This window comes from Jatropha curcas, chromosome 2 (assembly GCF_041381405.1).
Source record: "Jatropha curcas cultivar XTBG-Jc1 chromosome 2, XTBG_Jcur_1.0, whole genome shotgun sequence".
NCBI classification, from domain to species: Eukaryota; Viridiplantae; Streptophyta; class Magnoliopsida; order Malpighiales; family Euphorbiaceae; genus Jatropha; species Jatropha curcas.
Window position 1 is genome coordinate 25,514,920 of NC_143152.1, and position 27,207 is coordinate 25,542,126.

At 30.6% G+C, this 27,207-nt stretch overlaps 1 protein-coding gene and 3 long non-coding RNA genes across 4 annotated transcripts; all 4 read right to left on the reverse strand.

The window, feature by feature from the left end:
- Positions 1-594: 594 nt before the first annotated feature.
- On the reverse strand, positions 595-1,857 carry LOC110009732 (uncharacterized). Its single transcript, XR_002284605.3, has 2 exons — positions 1,547-1,857; positions 595-1,300 (listed from the first exon to the last, which is right to left on the reverse strand). It is a non-coding gene; the product is annotated as an uncharacterized LOC110009732 (long non-coding RNA).
- Positions 1,858-2,121: 264 nt separating this feature from the next.
- Positions 2,122-3,539, reverse strand: LOC149498468 (uncharacterized). The gene is made up of 2 exons (XR_016319691.1): positions 3,190-3,539; positions 2,122-2,480 (listed from the first exon to the last, which is right to left on the reverse strand). It is a non-coding gene; the product is annotated as an uncharacterized LOC149498468 (long non-coding RNA).
- Positions 3,540-6,889: 3,350 nt separating this feature from the next.
- On the reverse strand, positions 6,890-13,498 carry LOC149498469 (uncharacterized). Its single transcript, XR_016319538.1, has 3 exons — positions 8,842-13,498; positions 8,213-8,278; positions 6,890-7,142 (listed from the first exon to the last, which is right to left on the reverse strand). It is a non-coding gene; the product is annotated as an uncharacterized LOC149498469 (long non-coding RNA).
- Positions 13,499-16,969: 3,471 nt separating this feature from the next.
- Positions 16,970-17,395, reverse strand: LOC105636382 (transcriptional regulator TAC1). The gene has a single exon (XM_012219641.4). It carries the CDS (start codon positions 17,393-17,395, stop codon positions 16,970-16,972), a length of 426 nt encoding a protein of 141 aa, XP_012075031.1.
- Between the last annotated feature and the right edge of the window lie 9,812 nt (positions 17,396-27,207).

Here is a 27,207-nt window from a genome sequence, read left to right on the forward strand (position 1 = left end):
TGTAAAAGAAAAGAGAGTATAAAAAAATGAAAGGGCCGGTCAAGTGAGGTTGAGACCGGTCGACTATATATGGGGGATCGGCTCCCTGATGCACATGTGATGAGAGGATGAGTCATGTGTGAGGACGGCTCGTAGGGAATTTAGGTGACACCACTAACCAATCTCCACTTAATGTAATTATGTGAAGGTGTTAATATTTGTGATTGTTGTTGCTATGTCATTTGCATGATTGACTGTATGATTATATAACTAGTCAGATGACTAGATTAAATTAAATACGCATTGTGTAATTGTGTGGAGTGAGAATGTTATCTAATCCTATTCACTGAGTTTAGGCACTCAGCCTTGCATTAATATTCTTTTTCTAGGTTACAAGTCTTCCAATATCTCGTTGTCCTCTGTCATGAGATGTCTAGAAGATACTTCGATAAATATTTAAAATCTTAAAAGTTCTTAGATTATTCCGCAATTATAATAGTTGTGTATAATGAATTTAGAAAATTATTGATGTATTAATTATTAAAGTTTCTATTATGTAAATATTAATATGGGCCTAGAGAACTTTAGAAATTAATTTACTAGTGAATACGATGATACGGGCCAAGCAAGCCGAAGACTTATGATATCTGTCTATTAATAATATTGGCCTAAGGCCATTCGGTTAAACATATAATTTTATTTGGTATATTTTTGGCTTACTACGGGCTTCAGTGGCTTTAAGTCTACCCAAGTCCTAGTACCGATCCGACCTAAGGTAATGGGCTACGACAATATTAATCAATGCATTAGACACAAACAACTTACGTTCTAATCGACATTTTATAACCAACAAATGGATCAACTTCCCACTTATAATGTCACTTAATTGTGCACAAATAGGAAGAATACTGGCAACTGTATCAGGATCCATAGCTACCTCTTCCAATCTCATCTTACCTGCAACATCTAATGCCTCTACAACATTCCCATTCTGAGAATACCTAGAAATCATTGCATTCCATGAACCACTATCTTGAATTGACATTTCATCAAACAATTCTTGAGCAGCACCTACCAACCCAGAATGTGAATACATATGTATTAAGGAGGAAGCTACAAAAACATCCCACTCAAAGCCCTTCTTTAGAATTGAGAAATGTACCTTCTTACAATCCAGTAGAGTTCGACAAGCTTTAATTACAAGAGGAAATGTGTAAAAATCAGGAGAGAAGGAGGTTACTGACTTCTCTGACCCACTGGAACTTCATCGAATCGCAGTGTCAGCCACCATGGAGATGGAACCAACCTAGAACTATCAATCCTATACATCAAATTATTTGAAATTTCATGAAGGGTTCGATTTTTGATTATTTTTTAAATTCGAATCATAAAGGGTTCGATTTTTGATTATTTTTTAAATGTTCAACATCGATTTAGCTGAAATTTAGAAAAAAAAAAAAAATCTATTTTCAAACCTAACTTCACAAATCTCACCAATCACCACAAGAAACTAGAAATTGAAGGAGGAAATGAAGTCTAGAGAAGAAAGTGATGTTTTGAGACCTACCTAATCGATAGCCTTCACTGAAAAAGCTTAGCTTCATCGGAATTTAATGATTGTTGCTACGACGATAGTGAATCGACAAAACTTGCATTCGCAATTTCCTAAGTACCGGGAAGGAAGAGGAAGGCATCTCGTTGGCAATTAGAGGTCAGATGAGGCTTCCTTGCCTGAGATCGGTGAGAGGTAATTGGAAATGGGGAGCAAATGATAGGTAGATGTGATCGAGAGAGGGTTTGGTAAAGAGAATCTGAGTTCCTATGCCATGAGGGACTTGGGTAGATAAAGATTAATTGTCTTTTTACTCTAAAATTAATGGAAAAAGTATGATTTTTACAGAAGAACTAAATAATAGAGGGAGAAAAATTATAGGGACATTATAAATATTTTTATAAAAGTCTAGACTATTTAGATAATTATGGTAAATTTTAAAAACGAAATAATTATTTTCCTATAAATTAAATACAAAACAAGTCATGACTGTATAGATTTCGGTTACTGTCACGACCCGTTTCCATGGGCCGGACCGGCACTAGGGCCCAGGTAAGCTTAAGGCCCCCGAGGCCTGTAGTAAGCCTAAATTATCCAATATGTCTACCTATCTTTTCCAATTTCATCAAAACAGTAAACCCATATACAAACATCTGGCCCAAACTCAAATAACACATAATGTATAACCAGGGCCTATTCACAATAAATTATAATCACGTTATGGGCTTACTGGTTCACCTGCAGCTAATTACCTAACATTTAATTTATAGTGTAGTGCTAACAATAAGTCCAATATTAATACACAACCCTATAACTGCGGAGTCCAAAAATAATCTGATAATAGAATAATTTATACATCCAAAATTAAATAACATGAATATAAAGTTTACATTTGTAACTCTGCGGAGAAGATTGCAGAGCTTCAGTCGAATCAGCTGCTTCCTAGTACCTGGGAGGTTTGTTGGGGGGGTGAGTTTTGCAACTCAGTGAATAATAATAAATAATACACACCACATACAGTCAAGCTAAATGCACCCTAATATACTGAATGAACACACAACAGTGAATCATATGACATTACATCAGCACCCACAAACAATATCACCTTCAAATAATCACATCACGTGGAAATTAGTTAGTGGTGTCACCTAAACCCCCGACGAGCCGTCCTCTCAAACAGCCCATCCTCTCAAACATGTGCACCCGGGGAGCCAATCCCCCATATCTGGCCGACCGGTCTAATCCTCACTTGACCAGTCCTCTCAATATTTTATTTTACATTCTCTCTTTTCTTTTCCATATCATCAACATCATTTCATCAATTCATCAGGTGCACACGGGGGCGCCGATCTCCCATTTACCCGGCCGACGGTCCATTTTCAGTTCATCAGGATCCATATTTATCGACCGTCCTCACAAACCCCTGGTGACCCACTTCATCCCAACTCCACACAAACAGAGCACAGTATATACACAGCACAAATAATCAAACAATTCATTTATCAAAATACACCAATTTCATCCAAATGCATAATTATGCATAAGTATAATTATAGTGATCATAACATAATATATATGAGAAAATACAATATGTAAATATATAAAAATGTAATGTTATGCAAATGCAGTGTTGACATGCATTATTTATTATTACTCACTGTGATGGAGAGCGAAATTCTAGCTTTCATGTTGTCCTGGAGGAGCACTAGATGGACCCGGGCGATCCCAAATATATTTTTTGTCGAATTTTTGCTAGATCGGAAATTTTCTCGTGTCGGATCGGAGAGCAGTGGCTATTGGTGGTCGGAGGCGTGCTGGAGCGGCGGCTAGGCGGTGGCGATGGCGCGACGAGCTGCGTGCGGTGGCTCTCGGTGGTCGATCGCCTCTGCTGGAGCGGCTGGAATTCCTGGGTAGTGATGCAAATGCAAGTGCAGGAAAGAAAGAAAGAAAGAAAAAGAAAGAAAAGAAAAGAAAAGAAAAGAAAGAAAGAAAGAAGAAGAAGAAGAAGAAGAAGAAGAAGAAGAAGAAGAGAGGAGGCACTGCTTTGATGGTGAGGAGTAGAGGTGCAGCGCTGGAGATAAAAAAAAGGAAAGGCAATTTTCTAGATGGTTTGGGTCGAACCGATTCGATTCGGTTCGATTCGACCCAATTCTTTGATTTTCGATTGGTTTTCGGCTTTTTCAATCGGTTTTCAGTTCGGTTTCTCACAGTGTTCGCATTAAAATATTGAAATAAATTTTCAGGCTGTCGGTTTATTAAATTTAATTGGAAAATCTTTGAAAATAAAAATTCGGGTTGTTTCAGTTACAATTATTAATAGAAGACTACAATAAAAACATAATTTTGATAAGAAATTTCCCATTTTTTCTTTATATAAAGAGTCTCAATCCCTCAATTCAAGCGTACATAAATAATTTTGGATTATGGCTCAATCTGTCTCTTAAACTTAGACACAATATACAATCTGTTTAAAAATTAACTTTTTGTACAATTTACCTCTTCAACTTGCACCAAAAGAACAAACAACCCAATTTTAAAAAAAAAAACATTTTTTATGGTTTTAACTAATAAAAAATTACTTAAAATTTTAAAATTAGAAAATAAAAATTATTTTAAAATATAATAATAATTATAAAAATATACATTATTTGATTTAAAAATAATTTAACAAATATTTGATTTGTAAAGAATTATAGAATTATAAAAACATTTGATTATATTGAATATTGTATTGAAATATTGGTTAAAGGGGTTTTATACCATCACTTGAAAACAAAAGGAAAATAAATAAATATAAGCCTAATGACAAAAAACAAAACAAACTTGAGCTTTAATATTTTTATCAAATATGATATATTTTTTTTAATTTTATCAATTAATACCGTATATTAATTAATTTGTATCAATTCTAACCCCTCTCTCTCAGCCACCCGTCCAAATTAAATTGGTGTGTTCATTAACTTTTGATGAGTGGATCCCATAAGTGCTGAATTAGTGGTGACTAAACATTACACCTCATAGAAAAAAAAAAAAAAAAAAGCAAGCAAAGGCACAAAGCTGGGTTTATCAACAGCCAAAAGCAAGCGCCCTTTTCAATGACTTCTTCTTCATTACTGGCACTGGGACTGCTGCTAGCACCTCAACCGTTTTCTCCACCTTCTTATCTACCACCGTTACAGGATCCTAATTTACAAAACAATATCACATAACTATTTAAATACTCAGATTTACAAAACAAAATTGCAGAAACAATCAACCTTTCTTCTTTCAAACAAATATAATATCCTTATTTAGTTTTTATCAGTCCGATTCATTCAATTATCATCATCGAGATCAAACGCTGAAGTCGTGTGAGGATGCTTGCCAGTGAAGAAGAAACAATAATGGGAAGAGAAATTGGGATTTCCAAACTAAAAAAAAAAGGAGATAAAAAGAAAACAAACTAGGATATTTTTAGATTTTTTATTTATTTATAACAACCTTGACATTAGCAAAATTGAACATTTCTCAATTTTCTATTCTTTTTATGCAAACTGTCATGATATCTAACTGCTAATTATTTGTTGACAGGTATGTTAAAGTTGGAGATGTAATGGTTTTGAAGGATCTTGCAAAATCAGACAACTCTATCAGAAGATTAGTTGCAGTTAAAGGGTACGAAATGGTGTCTCTTGATGAAAAGGATGAACCTTTTGTTCTTGAGAAGGACGAGTGGGGTTTTGACTGTTGTTTTCGTTGCTGCGGCGACAGGGGACGAGACATGGTCTCCGAACTTGCTTTGGGGCGTAATCAGTAACCGTAGCTTGTGCCTGAGGATTCATTTGCCATCTTGTACCGATTGTTTAGTGACTGAAAAGCTCCTTTTGTTGACCACGATGAATGGCATCTGTTCCTCTTTTAGTGGTTGCGTTTGATGTTAATAGAAATTAAAATAATAAAAATCCACCCCTAATTTGAAACTGCATCATTCAAGTTTTTTTTTTTTTTTTTTTCCTTTTAAATTCACATGTAAATATGACTTGGCAGTAACACGGCATCTCATGGGCTCCACTTTTATAACATAATAGCCACATCAATACAAATTGGATAGATGATAAACGAAAATTAGTATTAATATAGAAAAACAAGTATGCGGCACTGATAATAAATTTTAGGAAGTTACTGTTTGTTTGGAAAGTTATTATCTATGTTAAATATATTTATTATTTTATGGCTATATATACTATTTTCATTAAAAAAAAATTGACGATATGTAATATATATTTGTTTGTGTAATTATATGATGTTTCATAACTATATTATTTTTATATATTTTTTAATCAAGTTTTATTTCTTAATCTTTACACTTAGCATAAAATCGCAAATGAAATTTCGCCTTTTATAAAAAAATTCTGACTCAATCGCTGGATATAAATAGGTAATTCAAATTCACAGGTATCCATGCAATTCCATCCCAATACCTTGCAACAAAAAGAAAAATACTGCAGCAATTTTAAATTTATATATATGGGTTCAAACTCGTGTTCATATGAGATATATGTGTAATTATAATTTCCAAAAATATTTAGTGGAACGGGTAAGGTCCATCGTTTGCGCGTTTAATGTCCGGTCCATGTTTTTAAGCATGGCGTTTCTCCAAGTTCCTTGAGTTAGAGCTTTGGGCCGCAAAAGTGTTACAATTTTTTCCCTATTGAAACGCAGACCCGTCTACTGTGTCAAATCGAACCGAATTGAAATTAAAATTTGTCAATTTCGATTCTCTAATTCTGAGAATCAAGATTAAACCTACCAGTTCCAATTGGTTCAAATTGAAGGTGACTCGTAATCATTTCCACAGACTCATGAGGTATTGATTAACCATTAAATTAAGTGATGTGTACATGAACACATTTTAGGACTGGCTTACTAAATATCTAATTATGTTTTTAATTATATTTCATGTGATATGTATTTTGTTTGTTTTCTTTGTGTTTGTTTTTTATATGTGTTTTAGCTTGATTTCTATTATTTAGGTGTTAAATGAGTCGAACAGAATAATAATTTAATTGAAAAATTTAGAGTTCACTAGTTCCAATATTTATAATTTCCACTATTAATTTTACATATGGTCATGCACAGATTAAAACCGTTTGAAACTTAAAAAATAAAGAAAAAAAATTTGTGGAACTAGTTGAAAGTGACTATTAATAATGTCACGACCCGTTTTCGTGGGCCGGATCGGCACTAGAGCCCAGGTAAGCTTAAGGCCCCCTAGGCCCGTAGTAAGCCTAAATTATCCAATCTGTCTACCTATCTTGCCCCATTTAATTCATCAAAACAGTAAGCCTCAATCTACACATAATATCTAACCAGGACCTATTCACAATAAATTATAATCACATTATGGGCTTACTGGTTCACCTGCAGCTAATTACATAATATTTAATTTATAGTGTAGTGTTAACAATAAGTCCAATAGTAATACACAACCCTATAACTGCGGAGTTCAATAATAATCTAATAATAGAGTAACTTATACATCCAAAATTAAATAATAGAAATATAAAGTTTACATTTATAACTCTGCGGAGAAGATTGCAGAGCTTCAGTCGAATCAGATGCTTCCTAGTACCTGGGAGGTTTGGAGAGAAAGGGGTGAGTTTTGCAACTCAGTGAATAATAATAAATAATACACACCACATACAGTCAAGCAAAATGCACCCTAGTATGCTGAATGAACACACAACAGTCAATCATATGACATTACATCAGCACCCACAAACAATATCACCTTCAAATAATCACATCACGTGGAAATTAATCAGTAGAGTCACCGAAACCCCCGATGAGCCGTCCTCCCACATGGCCCATCCTCTCACGTGTGCACTAGGGAGCCAATCCCCCATTCTGGCCGACCGGTTTAATCCTCACACAACCAGTCCTCTCATTATTATTTTTTTTTTGTCCAGTCTCTCTTTTCTTTCTTTTCTTTTTCTTTTTCTTCTTTTTTTTTTCTTTTTTTTTTTTTTTTCACAGGAGGCAACCCGGTCGTCTCCATCAAATCTAGATCATCAGGCGCTCACAACAGGAGGCCACCCTGTGGGCTGCGATCAGATCTAGATTATCAGGTGCGCCCAATAAAGAAGCCAACCTGTGATTTCAGTATAATCTCTCTCTTTTTTTTTTTTTTTTATACCAGCAGGAGGCAACCCGGTCGTCTCCATCAAATCTAGATCTTCAAGCGCTCACAACAGGAGGCCACCCTGTGGGCTGCGATCAGATCTAGATTATCGGGTGCGCCCAATAAAGAAGCCAACTTGTAATTTTTCATATCACACAAATCATAGCGATAGGTGCACACGGGGGCACCGATCTCCCGTTTACCGGGCCAAATTTCATATTATATTCAGGATCCATATCACATTTACCATTCTCCCAAACCCATGGTGACCCACTTCATCCCAATTCCACACAAACAAATCACAGCATAGCCACAACACAAATAATCAGACAATTCATTCATCATAAACACCAATTTCATCCAAATGCACAATTATATATAAGTATAATTATAGTGATCGTAACATAATATATATGATAAAATACTTATAATATATTGTAAATATATAAATAAAAATATAATGTTTATAAATAAATGTTATGCAAATGCAGTATTGATATGCATTATTTATTATTACTCACAGTGATGGAGAGCGAAGTTCTAGCTTCGATTCTGTCCTGGAGGAGCACTAGATGGACCCGGGCGATCTAAGCAAAGTGAGAATGACATCGGAAAAAAAGAATTATATTAGATAAAATATTTATTCATCACACTACTAATCTTAACCTATTTAATTTCTATCAATAATTTACTCTCTATAAATAATTAAATTTCTATAACGAATTTTATTTGCTACCGAAATTCATTTTATTTTCTACCGAAATTTCGGCAGCATCTCCCCTAAAAATTGGACTATCCACCTGTTAAAATATCAACAATTTATCTAATAACTCCAAACCACACAGCCCATCCATCGGGCAATCAATCAAATAAAATTTTTCCCATCCTCCTTCAATCTCAACATCCCCACACAATCAAATTTAAAATTTACAATAACATTATACCTAAACTACCTTAATCTACCCTTTAATTCTATTAATATATCATTATCAAGGTTCATTAATTAAATCAACACTAATATTATAAATCTATTAACTACTCACAATTACTAAATTAAATTAACTAAATTAATTAACTACAATAATAAAATTAATCAACTACAACAATAACATTAATTCAAATAACTAAAATTATTAAAATAAATTTTTACCCAAAAATATAATTTTTGTCGAATTTTTGCTTGATCAGGAATTTTTACGCGTGCCAGAGCGAAGGGCAGTAACTGCCAGTGGCCGGATCCAACTGACAGTGGCGGAGATAGGCGGAGACAGTGGCGATCGGCGGCTGTGGCGCACGATCTGGCGAAGGAGCGGCTGGCAGCGAGGCTTGAAGCTGGTGTTGCTGCTGTAGGCGTGACAGGCCTGGTAGAGGGCTGACTGTGGCGCGCGGAGGAGCTGTGAGACGTGCTGGCGCGCGAAGGAGGCGGTGCGACTGCAACTGGCACGCGGTGGTGATCGACTGATGTTGCTGGAGCTGCTGGCAGTGACGCAGACACAGTTGCAGGGAGAAAGGGAAAGAAAGAAAGAAAAAGGAAAGAAAGAAAGAAGAAGAAGAAGAAGAGAGGAGAGGAGGTGGCGCGGTGGTGGCAGTAACGGTGGTGGACTGCAGGTGGCGCAGAAAATGGTGGACTGCAGGGTGAAGTTTGCGCTGGATATAGAGGGGAGAGGCTTCTAGAAGTGGTTTGGGCTGATTCGATTCGATTGCGATTCGATTCGGCCCAAATCTTGATTTTTGTTTGATTTTTTTCGATTTTTAATTGGTTTTCGATTCGGTTTATCACTGTACAAATTATTAATTCACATTTAAATATTGAAATACATTTTCCACGCTGTCAGTTTATTAAATTTAAATGAAAAATCTTTAAAAATAAAAATTTGGGTTATTTCAGTCTTCCCCCCTTACAAAAATTTGTCCTCGAATTTTAAAAGTAACAAGTGAGAAACAATGGTGGTTATGCTTCTCACATAATGCCGCAATTGATAAAAGTTATTACATTCACATTCAGTAGAATACTTGTTCTGCTGAGCAGCTAAAAGGATGAATCAAGAAGATGAGATAAATATTTTTGAGTTCGTTAGTCAGACTAGTGGAACTAATTTTTATTAAATTTATGAAGACAAACCAATGGGAAGAAACTTTAATTATAGGGAGGGTAGGATGATTATGAGATGAATCTAGCCCCAAAGTTACCTACCTTATTACCATAGTTAATTTAAACTTGAGTTGTACTATATCTACAAGTCGTCAAGTCAAGTCAAATATTCATAACCCAAAGCACAGATTCGACACTAATATTTACCTTTACACGTAAAAATTCTAATCACTTATAATCTCTGCTCAAGTAAGGGTTATTAATCTCATTAGCTTTATGTCATGTGTCCTTACATTGATGTATCGTCATTTATTCTCTCACTAGCTATCATAGGCAATGATCATCACTCCATAAGAAACTCATACACCAACCCAGTATTTAATCTTACGGATATAAGAATCCACATATTCAATCAAATTTACTACTATCCCAATTTGGACTCCTTATTGCAAAATTCAAAACCTACATGCTGACTCATCCATTTTCCATCAATTCCAAATATTAATAGCATTGATCCAATAATCATGGAAGAGTTTACAATTAAATAAGATGGTTGCTACCAATTCAAGGGGTTTTCGATTATGATCAAATGCTGCCATTAAGTACTATTTGATCAGTTCCAATTAAAGAGAACAAATTCTTGCCACTACTACAAGCTTATTTCAAACAAAATCATGACATTTCACTAGCTAATTGCTATCAACTGATAGGAGATCCTAACCTCTATCCCAAGCTCATCACCTATTTATCAATTTAACCATTTTCCAACGAAAGATAGATATACAATCTCCTTTCATATCCTACTAATGAGAATCCCATAAAAACAAGTAGTATATCAACTATATAGAGCAAATTTCAATTCACCATCAAGTCCCTATTTTGGTTATTAACTTCTCTATTCCTCTTTCCAATTTGTCATATCATACCATTTCTTAACTAATTGTGACAAGAATTTATGCAACTAGCCAAGTTAGCTGTTGTCATGGCAGATAATTCTTAATTCATGTTCTAAAATATGCAAACGACATCCTTTTATACTCAATCCCATAAAGAAATCCAGCCTACACACTTTTTTTTTTTTTTTTAACAAGCTTAATCAAAGTGTAAAATTCTCCAAACTATTTCTTCTGTCTTTAATCAATCTTTTAGATCTAAGTTTACGTATCTAGAAATCAAGAGTCCTAAACAAGTAGCGCCGTTGAACCCATAATTCAACTCCTTATTAGACTATGTCCTTTGTTTTATCTTTATTCTTAATTCCATGAATTCCTATGAATATTCAGATAATAATATCACTGGGTTATTTCCTTTCTCCAATTCTATCGCCTCCAAGATTTGTACAATTTATACCTAATACAACCTAGGAATATCCTCAACCTTAATTATGTTCTTCTACATTCTTTACCCCAAACAAGGTTAATACCTCATTGAATCCTTCAATATCAGAGTTACAATGTACCAGTCCTCGAATGGACCTAACTAATTAAATATTCCCTTAAACCATAAGATAACTCGCAAACTGCTATTCATAACACAATTCTATTCATTCAATCATAATTGCTACCGATTACTAAGAAATTCGGAATAGGTTTTCATCGACTCCAAATCATGTATTAATAATTTTCGCGCTAATTGGTACCTCAATCGTCCCATGAGCAATTTAAATTGATTAATGATCTGATCGACACCCATGAGTTGGCATCCAATAATCTTAAACCATACCGTTATCACATCTAATAATCCTATAGTTTATATTTTCAGTCTTCAAATACTAACATGTATTCTCCTCGCTAAAATTGTTAAACTATCCCAAATTCACCTATTTATTCTTATACCAAGTTTCACTGTTCCAAACAAATGGTAAATTCAAACTCAGTTAGCTTACTAATGAAATAAAATATTCTAATTACATCCATGTTCTACTAAGGACATAAATATAACTTTTCTTCTTTATCCAATAAAACAAGTAACTTGCAAAAGTTGCACTAATTAATAGAAATTCCTTATTTTAATTGTTTTACGTCAAGAAATTAAATTTATTCACATTCGTTGTCATCTCAAGCTAAGTCCCATGATCTTTTATCAAAACTCTTATTCCCAGTCATTACTATTAATAACACTTATCACCTGTACATAATACATTTATAAGCTCAATATATGAGTTCAATTAATATAACTCATAAAACTATTTTCTAACCAGATGCCATCAAGTTATAGAAGTCAGAATTTTTCTTATCTCTCTCTCAAGTAGAAAATCTATCTTTCTTTCTGAATATAAGTACTGAGTTCTTTCGCCTTCGGGATTACAATCCTTGAATCATTTATCTATTTGTTTATACTAAATTCTCGAAACTCACCTCGCAAAGACCCGAATAACTCAACTCATAAGTTTGGTTATAGCATTATTTGTTTAATATTCTATTAGAATTACTATCAACAGTGATAATTATTTTAAACCTCAAAGCCATTTTTCCTACCTTCAATTTTATACATGTTCCATCATTCTATCTTTAATAATATTTCACCTTTTTTTGTGTCTAACTACATATTCTTACTACTTATTCTAAAGCATCTTTTAACTTTCTAACGGTTCATAAATTTTCAATTTATTTACAACATAAAATTACTATTCATGATCATTTAAATTCTTAATATCCACCTGTTAAAATATCAACAATTTATCTAATAACTCCAAACCACACAGCCCATCCATCGGGCAATCAATCAAATAAAATTTTTCCTATCCTCCTTCAATCTCAACATCCCCACACAATCAAATTTAAAATTTACAATAACATTATACCTAAACTACCTTAATCTACCCTTTAATTCTATTAATATATCATTATCAAGGTTCATTAATTAAATCAACACTAATATTATAAATCTATTAACTACTCACAATTACTAAATTAAATTAACTAAATTAATTAACTACAATAATAAAATTAATCAACTACAACAATAACATTAATTCAAGTAACTAAAATTATTAAAATAAATTTTTACCCAAAAATATAATTTTTGTCGAATTTTTGCTTGATCAGGAATTTTTACGCGTGCCAGAGCGAAGGGCAGTAACTGCCAGTGGCCGGATCCAACTGACAGTGGCGGAGAGAGGCGGAGACAGTGGCGATCGGCGGCTGTGGCGCACGATCTGGCGAAGGAGCGGCTGGCAGCGAGGCTTGAAGCTGGTGTTGCTGCTGTAGGCGTGACAGGCCTGGTAGAGGGCTGACTGTGGCGCGCGGAGGAGCTGTGAGACGTGCTGGCGCGCGAAGGAGGCGGTGCGACTGCAACTGGCACGCGGTGGTGATCGACTGATGTTGCTGGAGCTGCTGGCAGTGACGCAGACACAGTTGCAGGGAGAAAGGGAAAGAAAGAAAGAAAAAGGAAAGAAAGAAAGAAGAAGAAGAAGAAGAGAGGAGAGGAGGTGGCGCGGTGGTGGCAGTAACGGTGGTGGACTGCAGGTGGCGCAGAAAATGGTGGACTGCAGGGTGAAGTTTGCGCTGGATATAGAGGGGAGAGGCTTCTAGAAGTGGTTTGGGCTGATTCGATTCGATTTCGATTCGATTCGGCCCAAATCTTGATTTTTGTTTGATTTTTTTCGATTTTTAATTGGTTTTCGATTCGGTTTATCACTGTACAAATTATTAATTCACATTTAAATATTGAAATACATTTTCCACGCTGTCAGTTTATTAAATTTAAATGAAAAATCTTTAAAAATAAAAATTTGGGTTATTTCAAATAACCAATGGAAAAAAAAGAAAATTTATTGAAACACTGAAGTAGGGTAGGTTCTAATACCATTTTATAAAATAGATTGAATCTAACTCACTTTTCAAAAGTTAACTTATGAGGAAGTGGATAGGTCAAGTCTTATATTTTGAATAAAAATCTTATTCCAAATCAATATGGAATAACACAGCCAAAAATGAAAAAAAAAAAAAAAAAAAAAGGTAAAAAGTGGTCCAATGTGACTTGATTCAAACCATTTTCATTGCAGTCAGATCCGTTTAGATTGATTAGCCCAATTTCAAACTATTTTGTCTCTACTTCAGAACCTAAAACCGTGGCAGGCTATATTGAAATGTACAGTATATTTGTATCAGTTTAAATTTTTATGTCCTATTGACCAAAAAATATTATGAAGTTTCATATTTTTTAATTTATATATATATATATATATATATATATATATATATATATATATATATATATAATTGTATCTTTTTATTTTCAATAATTGTAATAAGAGATATTCTCGAATGGGTTTACGTATATTAAAATTAAGTCTTTTCCCTGAACCAATGTTAAAAACGCATTTGACATTCTTATATATTAACCTAATACATTCAAATAATTTGTTAAATAGTTAGCTTCTCATTTAAACCAAAGCACAATCATTATTACTAATGTTTAATCATGAAAGAAAAACGGAGTTATAAAGAAGAATAAAAATAAAATAATTTCTCACCAATATGGGTAAGATATATTGGATTTGATTTCTTCTCAAAAGAGTTTTCATTAATTTGATAAGTCAATATATAGTCAATACCATTATTTCGATTCATTAAGTCACCCTATAAATAAAAAATAAAAAAATAAATTATATATGTCGAATTTTAGCTAATTTTACTTCGAGTTCCACTATTTTTAGTTGAATTTTTATGCCAATTATTTAATTAAGCTTTATCCTCGATTTGAATGGAAAGATAATTAAGGTGGATAAAATTGTAACAATAAAATTGAATTGACCTAATTGATAAAAATTTAAAGAACACATTTTCTCATTGATAAAAATTCTCAAGTTGCTACAATTATTAACTTCAAATCTGTTCTGATCCATTGAAATTATTTCTCACTGAGATACAATCCCGAGCCAAAGTGAAGCTAAAGATTAGTGTTTGGAAATTTAATTCAATTTATTAGTTTATTACATAGTATGATATTAGTGGGTTTCATATCCCATAAATTGCTTCTAGTTTATGTTAGAGCTTTGCTCCCTTCCGTACCTAAAAGAAAAAGAAAAAGAAAAAGAAAAAGACTTATTTACATTGAATATTTATACCCAGTAAATGTAAAACCACTATTGGCATATAAAGATATTAATGGATGTCTTTTCATTGAAAAAATACATAATAATAATAATAATAATAATAATAATAAGTTGTTTTAAAAAAAATAATAATAATAATAATAAGTGACAATTTTTTGAATGACAATCAATTATAGCTAGGTATATGTACAATGGATATATGCACTTAGGAAAAGAGGAAAGTAATCAACATGGTGTGTTATACTTAGGAAAATACTTGTTTAGACCGAGTACATGGCCCTATTTATGAACCAAATCAATGAAATTAAAAATTTTTTAAAAATAATACTTTTTTTATCCTTTATATAGTTAAAAATACTCTCCTCTCAATAAAAATTTCTATTTTCATTGCTTTAATCCATAGGTGAGATTACGGATCTAGTTTAAATAAGTTTTTCTCATACTTATAAGGTGAGATATTTAGGAAGGAAAACATATTTCTACTCAAAAAAAAATTCACATTCATTTCCTTCCATTCTTTTCTTTTCCTTATCAACGTCAACTTTGATGCATGTGAATTCTAAAGGCTTGTTCGGTAATAGTAACTATTTTAATAATTGTTAGCCGTTAAATATTCTATAGCCGTTAGCTGGTATTTAACGTTTGATAAAAAAACTCTCTCAATTTTTAAAAGCTATTTATAATAGTACGTTATCGAATAATACAATTAAAAGCTGGCCCAAAAGTTGTCAAGAAAAGAAATTGTATTTCATTATCTTTTTTAGACACAATGTCCATTGAAAATTTATATTTGTCCTACTAAATTTTAATTTCTCAAAATTTACTTACACTTTAAAGTTCTTCCCTTTGTTTTAATTCAGACGACCCTTTTAATTTAAGAACATCAAAGACTTATTCTAAAATAAAAATAAAATAATTTATGGGAAATAGTCAATAGACTTGTAATATTTACCTTTCATTACTTTCCTACACTTATTTTCTAGCACTTTTTTTTTTCCTTTATTTTTTTTTTCATGTCATTTAATTTCCCTTAAATTTATATTTACTCTTTACCTGAACTTAAAGCAATTTCTACGTAAGTTGTTAGAATTTGTACCTTACTAATTAATTAATTTCCCTTATACTCTTTTATTTCTTTTAGTACTTTATATCATGATAAGATCTATTGTAAAGATTAAAAGCCTCTTAGGTTTGATCTAGATTGGCCTACTATTCCAAGAAAAATAATTTTTGGGGTAAACAATGTCAATAGTTAAACATTTTTTTTTGTTTGGTGACCATATTTTTGTACCCATCATGCATCTTTGAAATAGATTAATGCTTCCTAGGGTCGCAGTTAACAGAAGATAAATTTTCATGGTTCTTTTGTATGCCTAATAATGAATTATATAAAATTATGAAATTTATGCATAATATGCTTATTTTTTATATATGTTTATATATGTTCAGTGTAGATGAAAATTCATTTGAAATATGCATTTTTAATTTTATAGAATTCATTGTATTTGAACTAAATTTTTCTAAACTTGATCAATGGAGAAATATAAATTAGCAATAACGCAATTATTAAAATTAAAAAAACTTTAAGCATAAACGAGAAAAAACTATACATTTAAAATAAATTCGTTATTGTTTTTGTACAATTTATTTGTCAATGAATAAATTTTATATGAATTTAATCTAAAAGTTGTATATTACATGAATTTTATTTGAATTTATTCCAATTATTATTATTTCTTTTTTGCTTCATTGCCAAGGAAATAAATACGTAATATATATTTTCTTTTTTCTAATCTTATTTATATCAAACAAATTAATTTCATGATTTTGGTTCAAATTTCAAATTTTTTTAAAAAATCCTTCAAATAATTAAATAAATAATGTAATCTTTAGACATGGTTTTAATCAATATTCTTGCCAGCAAAAAGCTACGTACAAATTAAATAGCAAAGTTAAAAACATACAGATGAACGTGAATATGTATACAACAATAATAAATAGTATGTAAATATTTAAGTTTAATTATATCCTAAAAACTGAAAACAAAATAAATTTTTAGTATCAAAATTAAAAGAAAGGAAGAAAAGAGAAATACCTCTTAATATTAGAAGTTACATCAAAAATATCTCAAAAGAATTGTCTTTTAGTCTTATCAGTTGAAGTTTGATGATGCTTATCAGGCCCTAACCGAAGCTCCAAGTCTAATACTTCTATCCGGCCAGCCGTAGATCCATGGCTGCTAAACTGCATCTTCTTCTTCTTATTCTTATCTTCAGCTTCAGCTTCATCTTCTTCCTCTGTACAAAGATTTTTGTCTTTGGAAAGAATATGGTCAGGTTGGTTCGACTTTGCAATATCCAGAGAGAGCAAATTCTCATCATCGTCATCAGGAGCTTGTCTAAGCTTTGCCCTATCTTTTCTATGGACATTCATATGACCTCCTAATGCTTGTGCATTAGAAAACCCTTTCTTGCAAAAAGAGCAGCTGTAAGATCTTGCAGACTGCAACTCACCTGAGCTCCATATCGTTTGTTTAGACTGATTAATCTCCATTAAAGAGAGAGACAGAGAGAGACAGAGATAGAGATAGAGATAGAGATAGCGAACAGAGGAGAGATGGTCAACTGGTCGGTTGTAAGAGAGGTTTTCATATAGAGATAGACAGGCAGGCGTAAACTAAATGAATTAATTACGTGATGTATTCGTTTTAATGACAACAATGCCCTTCAGGATTACTTCTTAATTACGTATATCAATGGGGAGATTCCCTCAGTCTTAATCTTAAGAGAGTATATTTTGTTTAACAAGTCAGTAATGGCATGCGGAAGTAAATATGACAAGAAAATGTTAGGTGTGGCTAATTGGTAAATATAATTACAGTGATTTTGATATAAATAATTAATAAATAAGGTGAATTAAATGTGAAAAAATAAATATTTAGATGCGTAAGTGATAAAATGCAAGAGTTTGAAATGTTTTTAACCTCTTGCACAGTAACTAAATATTTGACTGTTAAATTATAAGTCTAATTATAATTTGATGTAGAATATATATTGGATATTAGGAGATCAATCTTCTATTAAATAATAATAATAACGATAATAAAAAAGAGAAGTTTTTACCTAGACAAATATGGGTAAATAATGTCAGAAAAAATTTCATATATGGTGAGATTTCATTTCTTGGGAGGATATCCATATACAACAGGTCTAAATATAATTTTTTTTTTTACAATATAATATAAGGTCAAAAGTAATAGTTATTTCATCGGAAAAGCATATATAATTGTAATTAAGTTAAATCTCTCAAAAGTCCAATCCTAGCTAAATTCAACCTCACACTCTATATTTCACTATCACTTCCAACACCACCATTACTGCGGCTACACCACCATCATATCATTATAATACAAAAGAAAAAAAAAAATTTGAACATTGAACTAAAAATATATATGAAAATTTGGTCTCGGTCAACCATCAATTGATAAGCATCGTTCAATTGCTTTTTTGTTTCCTAATTACTAGCTTTTAGAAAATATTGGCACATGATTTACTCTCTATAATCAATGTCACGATGGCTGTGTTTGAGAACAACTTCTTAAGTAGTTTTTAAACGCTACTTTTTATAATATTCAGTAACGTAATGTTTGAATCAGCTTTTAGAGATTAATATAGTGTTTTGTGAAAAGTTAACTTATGTAATATTTAACTTTTAACGTTTTATGAAAATCTATTAAAGCATTCAACAGTTAGCAAAACAAGTAAATTTGCCAAACAGAGTCTATATGGAGCAATTTTCCAAAAAGGTATGGTATTTACATTACATATTTATAATTTTTCAAAATAGTTATGATAGTTCTAATTACATTACATATTTACAAATAAATATAAAAATGGAATGATAATCACATTCCATAATTTTTTTTCAACAATATTACTAAACATAGTAATGAAATGTTAATTACATTATATTGCATTACACCCAACGAATCATAGCCTAAATTAATCTTCTATGAGAAAAAAAAAATAGCCTAAAACTTTTTTTGGTCAATCTTAAGAACCACTCCAGTCTAATGCTTTGAAAAAGATTAATCATGAAAAACATTTTAATTGCATCAAATTAAACCTAAATAATAAGAAATAAAATTTGTTACCCTTAGCAATTGGATGAATTTCATTAAGTAAGAAATTCATATAAAGGTTTAGACTCAAGAAAAGAAAAGGACGTAACTCTTGGAGATCATTATACTCCAATATACTATGTTAAAAATTAAAATTGTTCTTTCTTTACCTTTATAAGAAGGCAGAAAAGAATTATTTCTTAGATTATCCATAGCAGACCTTAATGTACAAAATTGTAATCTTGATCAAACGATTGAATAAATTAATAAATGCTTTTTATTTATCAAGAAATAAAGAATAAGAACAGCATCCTATGCTGACAAGAAAGCTTAATTGTTTTGAAAAATGTAAAAATAGGCACTTATCTTTTAGGCATATGAAGAGTTTATAAATAATTAATATATGTATATGAAGGCAATATATATAGGAGCATCTTGGCTTGATGCTAATGTTTGGATTCAAGAGAACAATTAGTTCTATTATTCTTCACTGGGAGCAAGTAATATACATTATAAAAAAAAGGACATTGTAAACCCTAAGAATTTTATTTTGAATTTCTTGAATATTTTACTATCCTTAGCTTGGCCATTTGTGGAGACAGAAGCAGCCCATTAGCTATTGATTAATCATTTACTTAAGTCTTTGTTTATCTCTGCAATACTAAAAGGTTGCTATCGTCAAGCTAGAAAGCTAGTAGGAGAGACGAGTTTAAGGGGCTAGACAAACAACTTTATTTCTTTATTTCCTATAATTTGTACTTGGTCCAAAGGATTGATCTATGTAGATAAAGCCAGGATAACTAATTTGACAACCAAGTAGCTCTTCTTGAACCATTTTGATCCTTTGACAATTTCCTAGTCCTTTTTTTTATTTTTTTTTATTTTTTTGGTAATATATATTGCGATAAACCTTACCAAAAAGATGAGAGTTTGCTCTCGCTTTCATTTCTTTAATTAATGACAAAATATTAAAGAACGTGTGTTAACTGTAAGAAATTTCAGCTTCCGGGTATAGATAAATAAAAAGAAAAATAGTTTCATAGGGAATGATTTAAGTAGTAAAATAAAAACGAAATTAATCTTATATTGAAAAAATTTAGAGATAGTCATGGCAAAAAAAAAAAAAAAAAAAAAAATTACAAAGTAAAAGATTGCACTTTTTCATTATTAGTATAATCTTTTATTCTTTTTATGTGGATGAAAAACTTGAAATTAAGTAATCAAAAATAAAAAAAATTAAATAATAATTTTTTAAGAATATTTTTATAATTTTTTCAGATAGATTTACATGGCATTATATATATTTGTATTTATCATTCGATCTCTAATCAGTTTTTTGCTTGTTAATTCATAGCATCCAAATTCTGCATTAATGACTAATTAATAAAATAATAGGATTCAATAGTCATTAAAATAATATCATTAGAATTTGCAATAAGTAACTTTTTCTTTCACAAGCATGCTTTCGTTCACTATCAATCAATATAATATTCATAAGCTCAAAACACACTCAAGCCTATTAACCCATTTACAGCTAATTAATGTACTCGTGCATTCACTTAGAGAAAAAAGACACACATTACCTATAATCAATTCCTTTTGGATAATTGATAATAATTTTGAGTTTATTAATGAGTTTTTAATAATTGATAAATTATGATATTAAATTACTAATCAATTGAATTCTTTTTAATGGTATTAAGGAATATTTGATTAAACTTTAATTTCTATAATACATGTAATTATTTAGTTTATTGCAATACCGAGTATGTCTTTAACTTTTTCTTTTAATATTTGTGTAAACTAAATTATTATATAAAATAATATAAATATTTTGAATATATAAGAAAAAACTGTGAAAAAATAATTTAAGAGTTTTTAATACAAAAATAAATTTATTTTCTCAAAGATATAATGTGGTTGGATATTTAATGTAACACATGATATTTTCTTTTAAAGGAAAAATTATATGAACATATTTATTTTTAATAAATACATACAATAATGAGACGAAGATTTTAACAGTTTATTTTCTAAATTTATTTTTTAAATATTTGATTCTATTTTTTATATAATTTAAAATATTCTATTTAGGAGAGAGATAGAAAAAGAAAAAAAAGTATATTTTTTATAACAAAATTTCAAATAGAAAATACATAATTAAGCGTTTTAAAATTTATTTTTAAATAAAAAGAACATGTGTGTATGTAGAATGACAAACAGTTGAAAATTTTAATTTTCAAAATATATGTAATATTTTTATTGTTATATCTATATATCTATATATATTGAAACATGTTTATTAGGTGGTATTGCAGTTATAATAAATTTTAGATAAATGATAATATAAATTAACTGAAATTTGTGTGTATATATATATATATACTGCTGTTTTATTAATTAATCGTTATATTCATATTAATCTTATATGAAATTTTATTTTAACATTATAAAAGTCTAAATAATATAAGATAAAAATTATAATCAATATTTAATATTAAAAATGAGTATAAATAATAAGTAAAAAGTGACAACAAATTGAACGAGTATTAATAATGAGTACAGTCAATGTGCAACAAACGTCATAAAAAGACTAGTAATAATAAAAAGAGAAAAATAAATGTAAACGTAAAAATAAATTAAACCTAATAAATATGATTAAAATAGAAAAAAACATATTGATATTGCTCTCAAAATCCTTAATGAGCACTTAAAGTGAAACAAAGTAAAATGTTCTTTTATTTGTTATTAAAGTGAAATGGAAGAAGTGATTTTTTAAATTTCACCCCCTTATGTTTTAATTTTATTTTCACTTCCTCTATTTTTTTTTTTTTTATTTCTAGTTCCGTCCCTATTTTTGTCTACCTCTTGTGAAAATATATGTATCAATAAGTGAGAATTCTTTCTCATCCAGCCCCACATCATTCAATAAGTAAAAGACAACTCATCTGCAGGGAGGGTGATAAAACGATAGGCAGGCGAACATTAAAGCTCATACTCTTGCTAGAGTGTCTTATCGTTTTGCTCGTACACAGATTTGGGACCGTGTCCCCGATTGTCTTCGGAATTTTTTCCTTGAGTGAATGGATATTTTTACTCTTTCAAAAATAAAAATTTCATTTAAAAATTTAATTATTAATCCTAAACCAATGGCATTATAGAATTTATTATATCTAAAATTGAATAAATTAACACCCTATGAATTTATTTAACTAATTAAATGCAAATATATATTTTATATAGTTAAACTAAACCTAAAGAGTCAATTAAACTAATTGGAAAGCCCACAAACTGAAAGGAAATCCAAGCAAAAATCCTGAATCGAACCAAATCAGATTTAGACCAATCAAAATGTTCTAGAAATAAGAAAATACCAAAAAGAAAAATCCCCATCCCCATTCTCCTTCCTCTCTCCATCACGCCATAGCCCCTCCCCCCTCCCCTTTTCATTCTTTGGTCACTTGAAGCTAGCGCCCTCCGCCACCACCTCCTTGCTGCCATCGCCTCCTCACCACGCGTCTCCAGCCTCTCTCTCTCTCCCTCTTTCCGTTTGATTTCAGCGCAAGTCAAAGAGAAGCAGGAGGCTGTGTAATCGCGATTCGAGCTCCACCTGCGAGTCGCGCTGACCCAATTTTAACTCTTTTAAGTGGAATTCATAAGTTTCAAATTTTAATTGAAGGGATTATAGTATAGATTGAACTTACCTGTAGATTGAACCCCTAGTTATTGATTCTGTAGGTTGATTTAGAATTTTGTTATAATTATTATTATTAGGAACTATGAATTGAGTTTTAGTTAAGTTAAGTAGGTTATATATTATATATGTTAAACACTTGATGAAATTTTGATCTGTACTATCTAATTGGTTTGTAAAAATTGAATTTTCTTTGTGTATAAAGACATCTAGTTTATTTACTTATACATTGTAAAATTTTGTGAAGAAATCAAAGGATTCTCATTTACGGTAGCAAATAACTTCGTAATTATGTGAGTTATTTTAATTTAAGAAGGAATGGTTTTTCATAAAGATGATTATGTTGAGAATGAATTGATTATAGTGTGAAACACGAGTTTTAATGGAAAACTCGAAGTTTTGTATAATGGTAGCTGCTACTAAAAATTGGTTCTTATGTTGGTTTAGAGAAAGTAAAGCATGTATGCATTATAGCATATATATTTATATAAGCATATATGAAGTGGTTAAGCTTAAGATATTTAATGCGCAGGTGTCGTATAAAGAGCACTGGTATAAGGTTTTTTTATATTTATATTTATAAAAGATTTTATTTATCTAGTAGTTAACTAAAGAATTGATAATATTGATTTAAGGCAAGAGTGATTGATAATATTGTTGTAACAAGTTGGAAGATTACTTTAAGTTGTCAATTGAGAGTTATGTTAGTTTGTAAATATGATTGTATGACTATTAAAGGAGGATGGGAACTTGACTTGATTGATTGCCCGAAGGATGGGCGGTGCGGATTGAGTTTATATTAAATGAAATTATTTATATTTGAGCAAGTAGATAGTCCAATTTTTAGCAGAGATGTTGCCGAAATTTCTGCAGAATCTAGTCTAGTTATAACAGTTAAATTAATGGATAATCTATTAGATTAATTCCTTAATTCTTTGTTTAAATTGATCTTTTGCCTGATTCATCTCTTTCGTTTGCATTCTTAAATCCTTTAGATCATCCGGAATCGTCTACTACTAGTCCAAGTCAAAATCTGAGTTAGAGCTTCTTCTATTTTCTACCACTTTGAGTAATAATAAATAGTGCATATCATCATTGCATACACATATCATTTATTTTACAAGAAATATATATAAAAGAGATAACTTAGTATTTATTTTTATATGTATACTATGATTTTTGTTTTATTATTATTATATAATTATACTACTATGTTTATGCATTAAGGATGGCTTTGGTGCATTATATTGAATAAATTATTTGATTACTTGTGCTGCGAAAATTGTTGTGCCTTGTTTGTATGGAATTGGAATGAAGTGAGTCACCGTGCGTTTATGAGGGCGGTGTTTGATACCGTCGTCCATGTATGGAGAGATCGGTGCCTCTGTATACATCTGATGATATATGATATGGAAAACCATAGGGTGGACGCCTATTGGTATGGAAAAGAAAGAGAGTATAAAAAAAAATGAGAGGGCTGGTCAAGTGAGGATAGGATCGGTCGGCCATGTATGGGGGATTGGCTTCCTGGTGCACATGTTTGAGAGGGCGGACCATGTGTGAGGACGACTCGTTGGGTTTTTGGTGACGCCGCTGACTAATTTCCACTTGTTTAATTACCTGAAGGTGTAATTACTTGTGGGTGCTGATGTTGTGCCGTATGCTTGATTGGTTGTGTGCTTATTTTAGTATATTAGGTTGCATTTCGCGTGAATACCTGTATATGTATTATTTATTATTATTCACTGAGTTACAAAACTCACTCCTCTCTTATTTAACTTTTCAGGAAGTAGAAGTTCTATTGATTCGGCTAAAGCTCTGCATCATTTTTCGCAGGGTTATAAAAGTAAATTTCTAATTTATATAGATAATGTATTATTATATATAAGAACTTTTTTAATTCTAGATATTATTGAACTTTGCAGTTGTAGGATTTATGTACCTCTAATCATATTTTAGAATAGATATACTAATCTATGAATATGTGAATGTCTCAATTATTTATCTAAGGCATGTATGAACTAGTAGCCCATCTTATGAACGTAGCGTATTATAGATAGTCCGAAACTATGTTTTATTTGAAATGTTTGAGATTGGGTCCAAAATGTGTGATTACTTGATATAAATAATAATATGGACTTAGTGTTCCTAGAAACACATTTGGCATGTATGGATTTTGTGGTTTAGGCTTACTACGGGCCTTGGGAGTCTTAAGCTTACCTAGGCTCTAGCGCCGGTTTGGCTCATGATTTTGGATTGTGACAATTGATGAGACTGAACTGTGACTAAGCCCTGAGCCAGATTAAGCGATCCTGATAATGAAGTTTGGACACCAATGGTTAAAAAAAAAAAAAAAAAGAGTAAAAGACAACTAACTTTTATTACTGTACTCCTATTTATAGAGTTGATTTCCTCAACTATACTTTAGTATGGATTCATGTTTAATTAAAAATAAGTTTGAAATAAGAGTTTTACATTACATAAGAAATAATCATATACTAAATAAGAAATAACTTTAAGAAATATTACTTCTATGCAAATAAGAGAATTCCTTCCAAAACTCTAAGATTTTGAGTAAATTTCTAACTCTCTTTCATTCCAAATCAACAATAAAAATATCCTAATAAATTTCTTTGTTTAATCCAATAATAGCTTTTAGCTTATCAGTTTTTTTTTATCATCTGATACTTGCCTTTTTGTTTGGATGGGAGTATTTTTTTTTTTAAAGGAAGGAAAATAATTTGAGAAAATATTTAGTAAATGTATTTTATCTTATTTGGAATAAAAGAGGAAAATATTGAAGAAAGTAATATTTCACTTATTTTCTATAGAGAAAATAACAGAAAAAAAGTGAGAACTTTACTCATTTTTATTAAATTATCCAATTACCCCAAATTAATTAACAAAATTTAATCATTTCTTAAAATACCCAATTATTTAAGTAAGTATATTATTATCAATTTTTAATAATAACATTTTCTTTGCTCTAAAATATTGTCTTTCCAAACAAAAGAAAAATAAATTGATTTTCTTTCTTTTCATTATATCCAAAAATAAGGGTGAAAAATAATAATAGAAAGAAAATTGACAATTTCCTATTATTTTCCTTTTTTTAAATATTTTTCCTCCCTCTCCTTTTCAAACCAAAATGTTATGTAAATAATTTTTAAACAAAAATGTTATTTTCTTAATATTTTGTTTTTGGTTTCTTAACCATCCGGTGTCTGAAAGTAATTAGTCCGATTAATCCGAATTCGCGAGATAGGCTGGCAAAAAAGGAGAAAATGCTTCCTTCCAAATATTTGAAAGGGCTCCATATTCAAAACTCAAACTCAATATCTTTTGATTAAAGGAGAAGAGATTCTTACCATCTCATATTGAAGGGGGTCTTCTTGATATTTTTTTAATAAATAAGTTTTTTTTTTTTTGAAGTTTTTAATAAATAAGTTAATTCTCGTTTACATTTACATTAACATGCTTACAGCAGAGTTTGAAACGTGGAAATAAAATCAAGTAATTATTCATTAAAAAAGTATCGAACCTGTGTGATGATGTCACACTTCAATTGACATTTTACTGGTACTTTTATATTTATTACAGCGAATTTTCTACGTCCGACATCACCGTCCGTTGGAACTTAGGTGGGGCTCAACAGCTCCGTGATGTGGCGACAATGGGTCCCACTAAGCATTCTCGCCTGATGCAATGACGTTATGTGTTTGATAACGACACTTCGCTACAGTACTGCCGATATTTGGAATACTAAACCCCAGTAAGGTTTCTTGAATTCGGTAAGCGTCTTAGTTAAATCTTATCCTTTGATTGAATAGGTGTAAAGTTTGGGTAGATGTAAAATAAAGAATGAAAATTTTTTGGGATTATCAAAATTTTTTATTTGGTTTGAGGTAATATGAAATACAGTATAACTTATTTTCTTCTGTCTTCGGCTTTTTTTTCTCTCCATCCAAACATAAAAGTGGAGAAATAACTAAGAAAAAAAATTTTTCATTATTTTTCTTATTATTATCTTTTTTGGCCAGATACATAAATCACCTCTGAACTTTTTTACTTTTAATATTATTGCATCCTCAATTTTTAGTTTAACTTATCAAATACTAAAATTTATAAAATCATACATAAGAATTATTTTAACTTGCAAAATATTTTATTGAACATATCAAATAACAAAATTAAATATTCATTAGATAGTCGAAAAATGTAAAGAATATTGTTTCAAAAGTTAATGCTAACTACATATATATATCGATAAATATTTTACATATAAAAGCAAAAGACCGTAAAACTACTATTGTTGTGAAAAAATATGCAGTATTACCGAAATTTACAAATTTAGATATTGGATAAATCATCTATAATATTCAGTATACTGGAGCAATAAAAATTACAAAATTTAGGAGTGAATACATGTGTTCAACCTTCTTCTCTATTATTTTTCTCTCTCATTTATAAATAATGTATACTTGTGGGTTTAGTCAATATATTAATTATATGTAAAATAAAAAACTGTTATTTTTTATTGATCAAAAATAA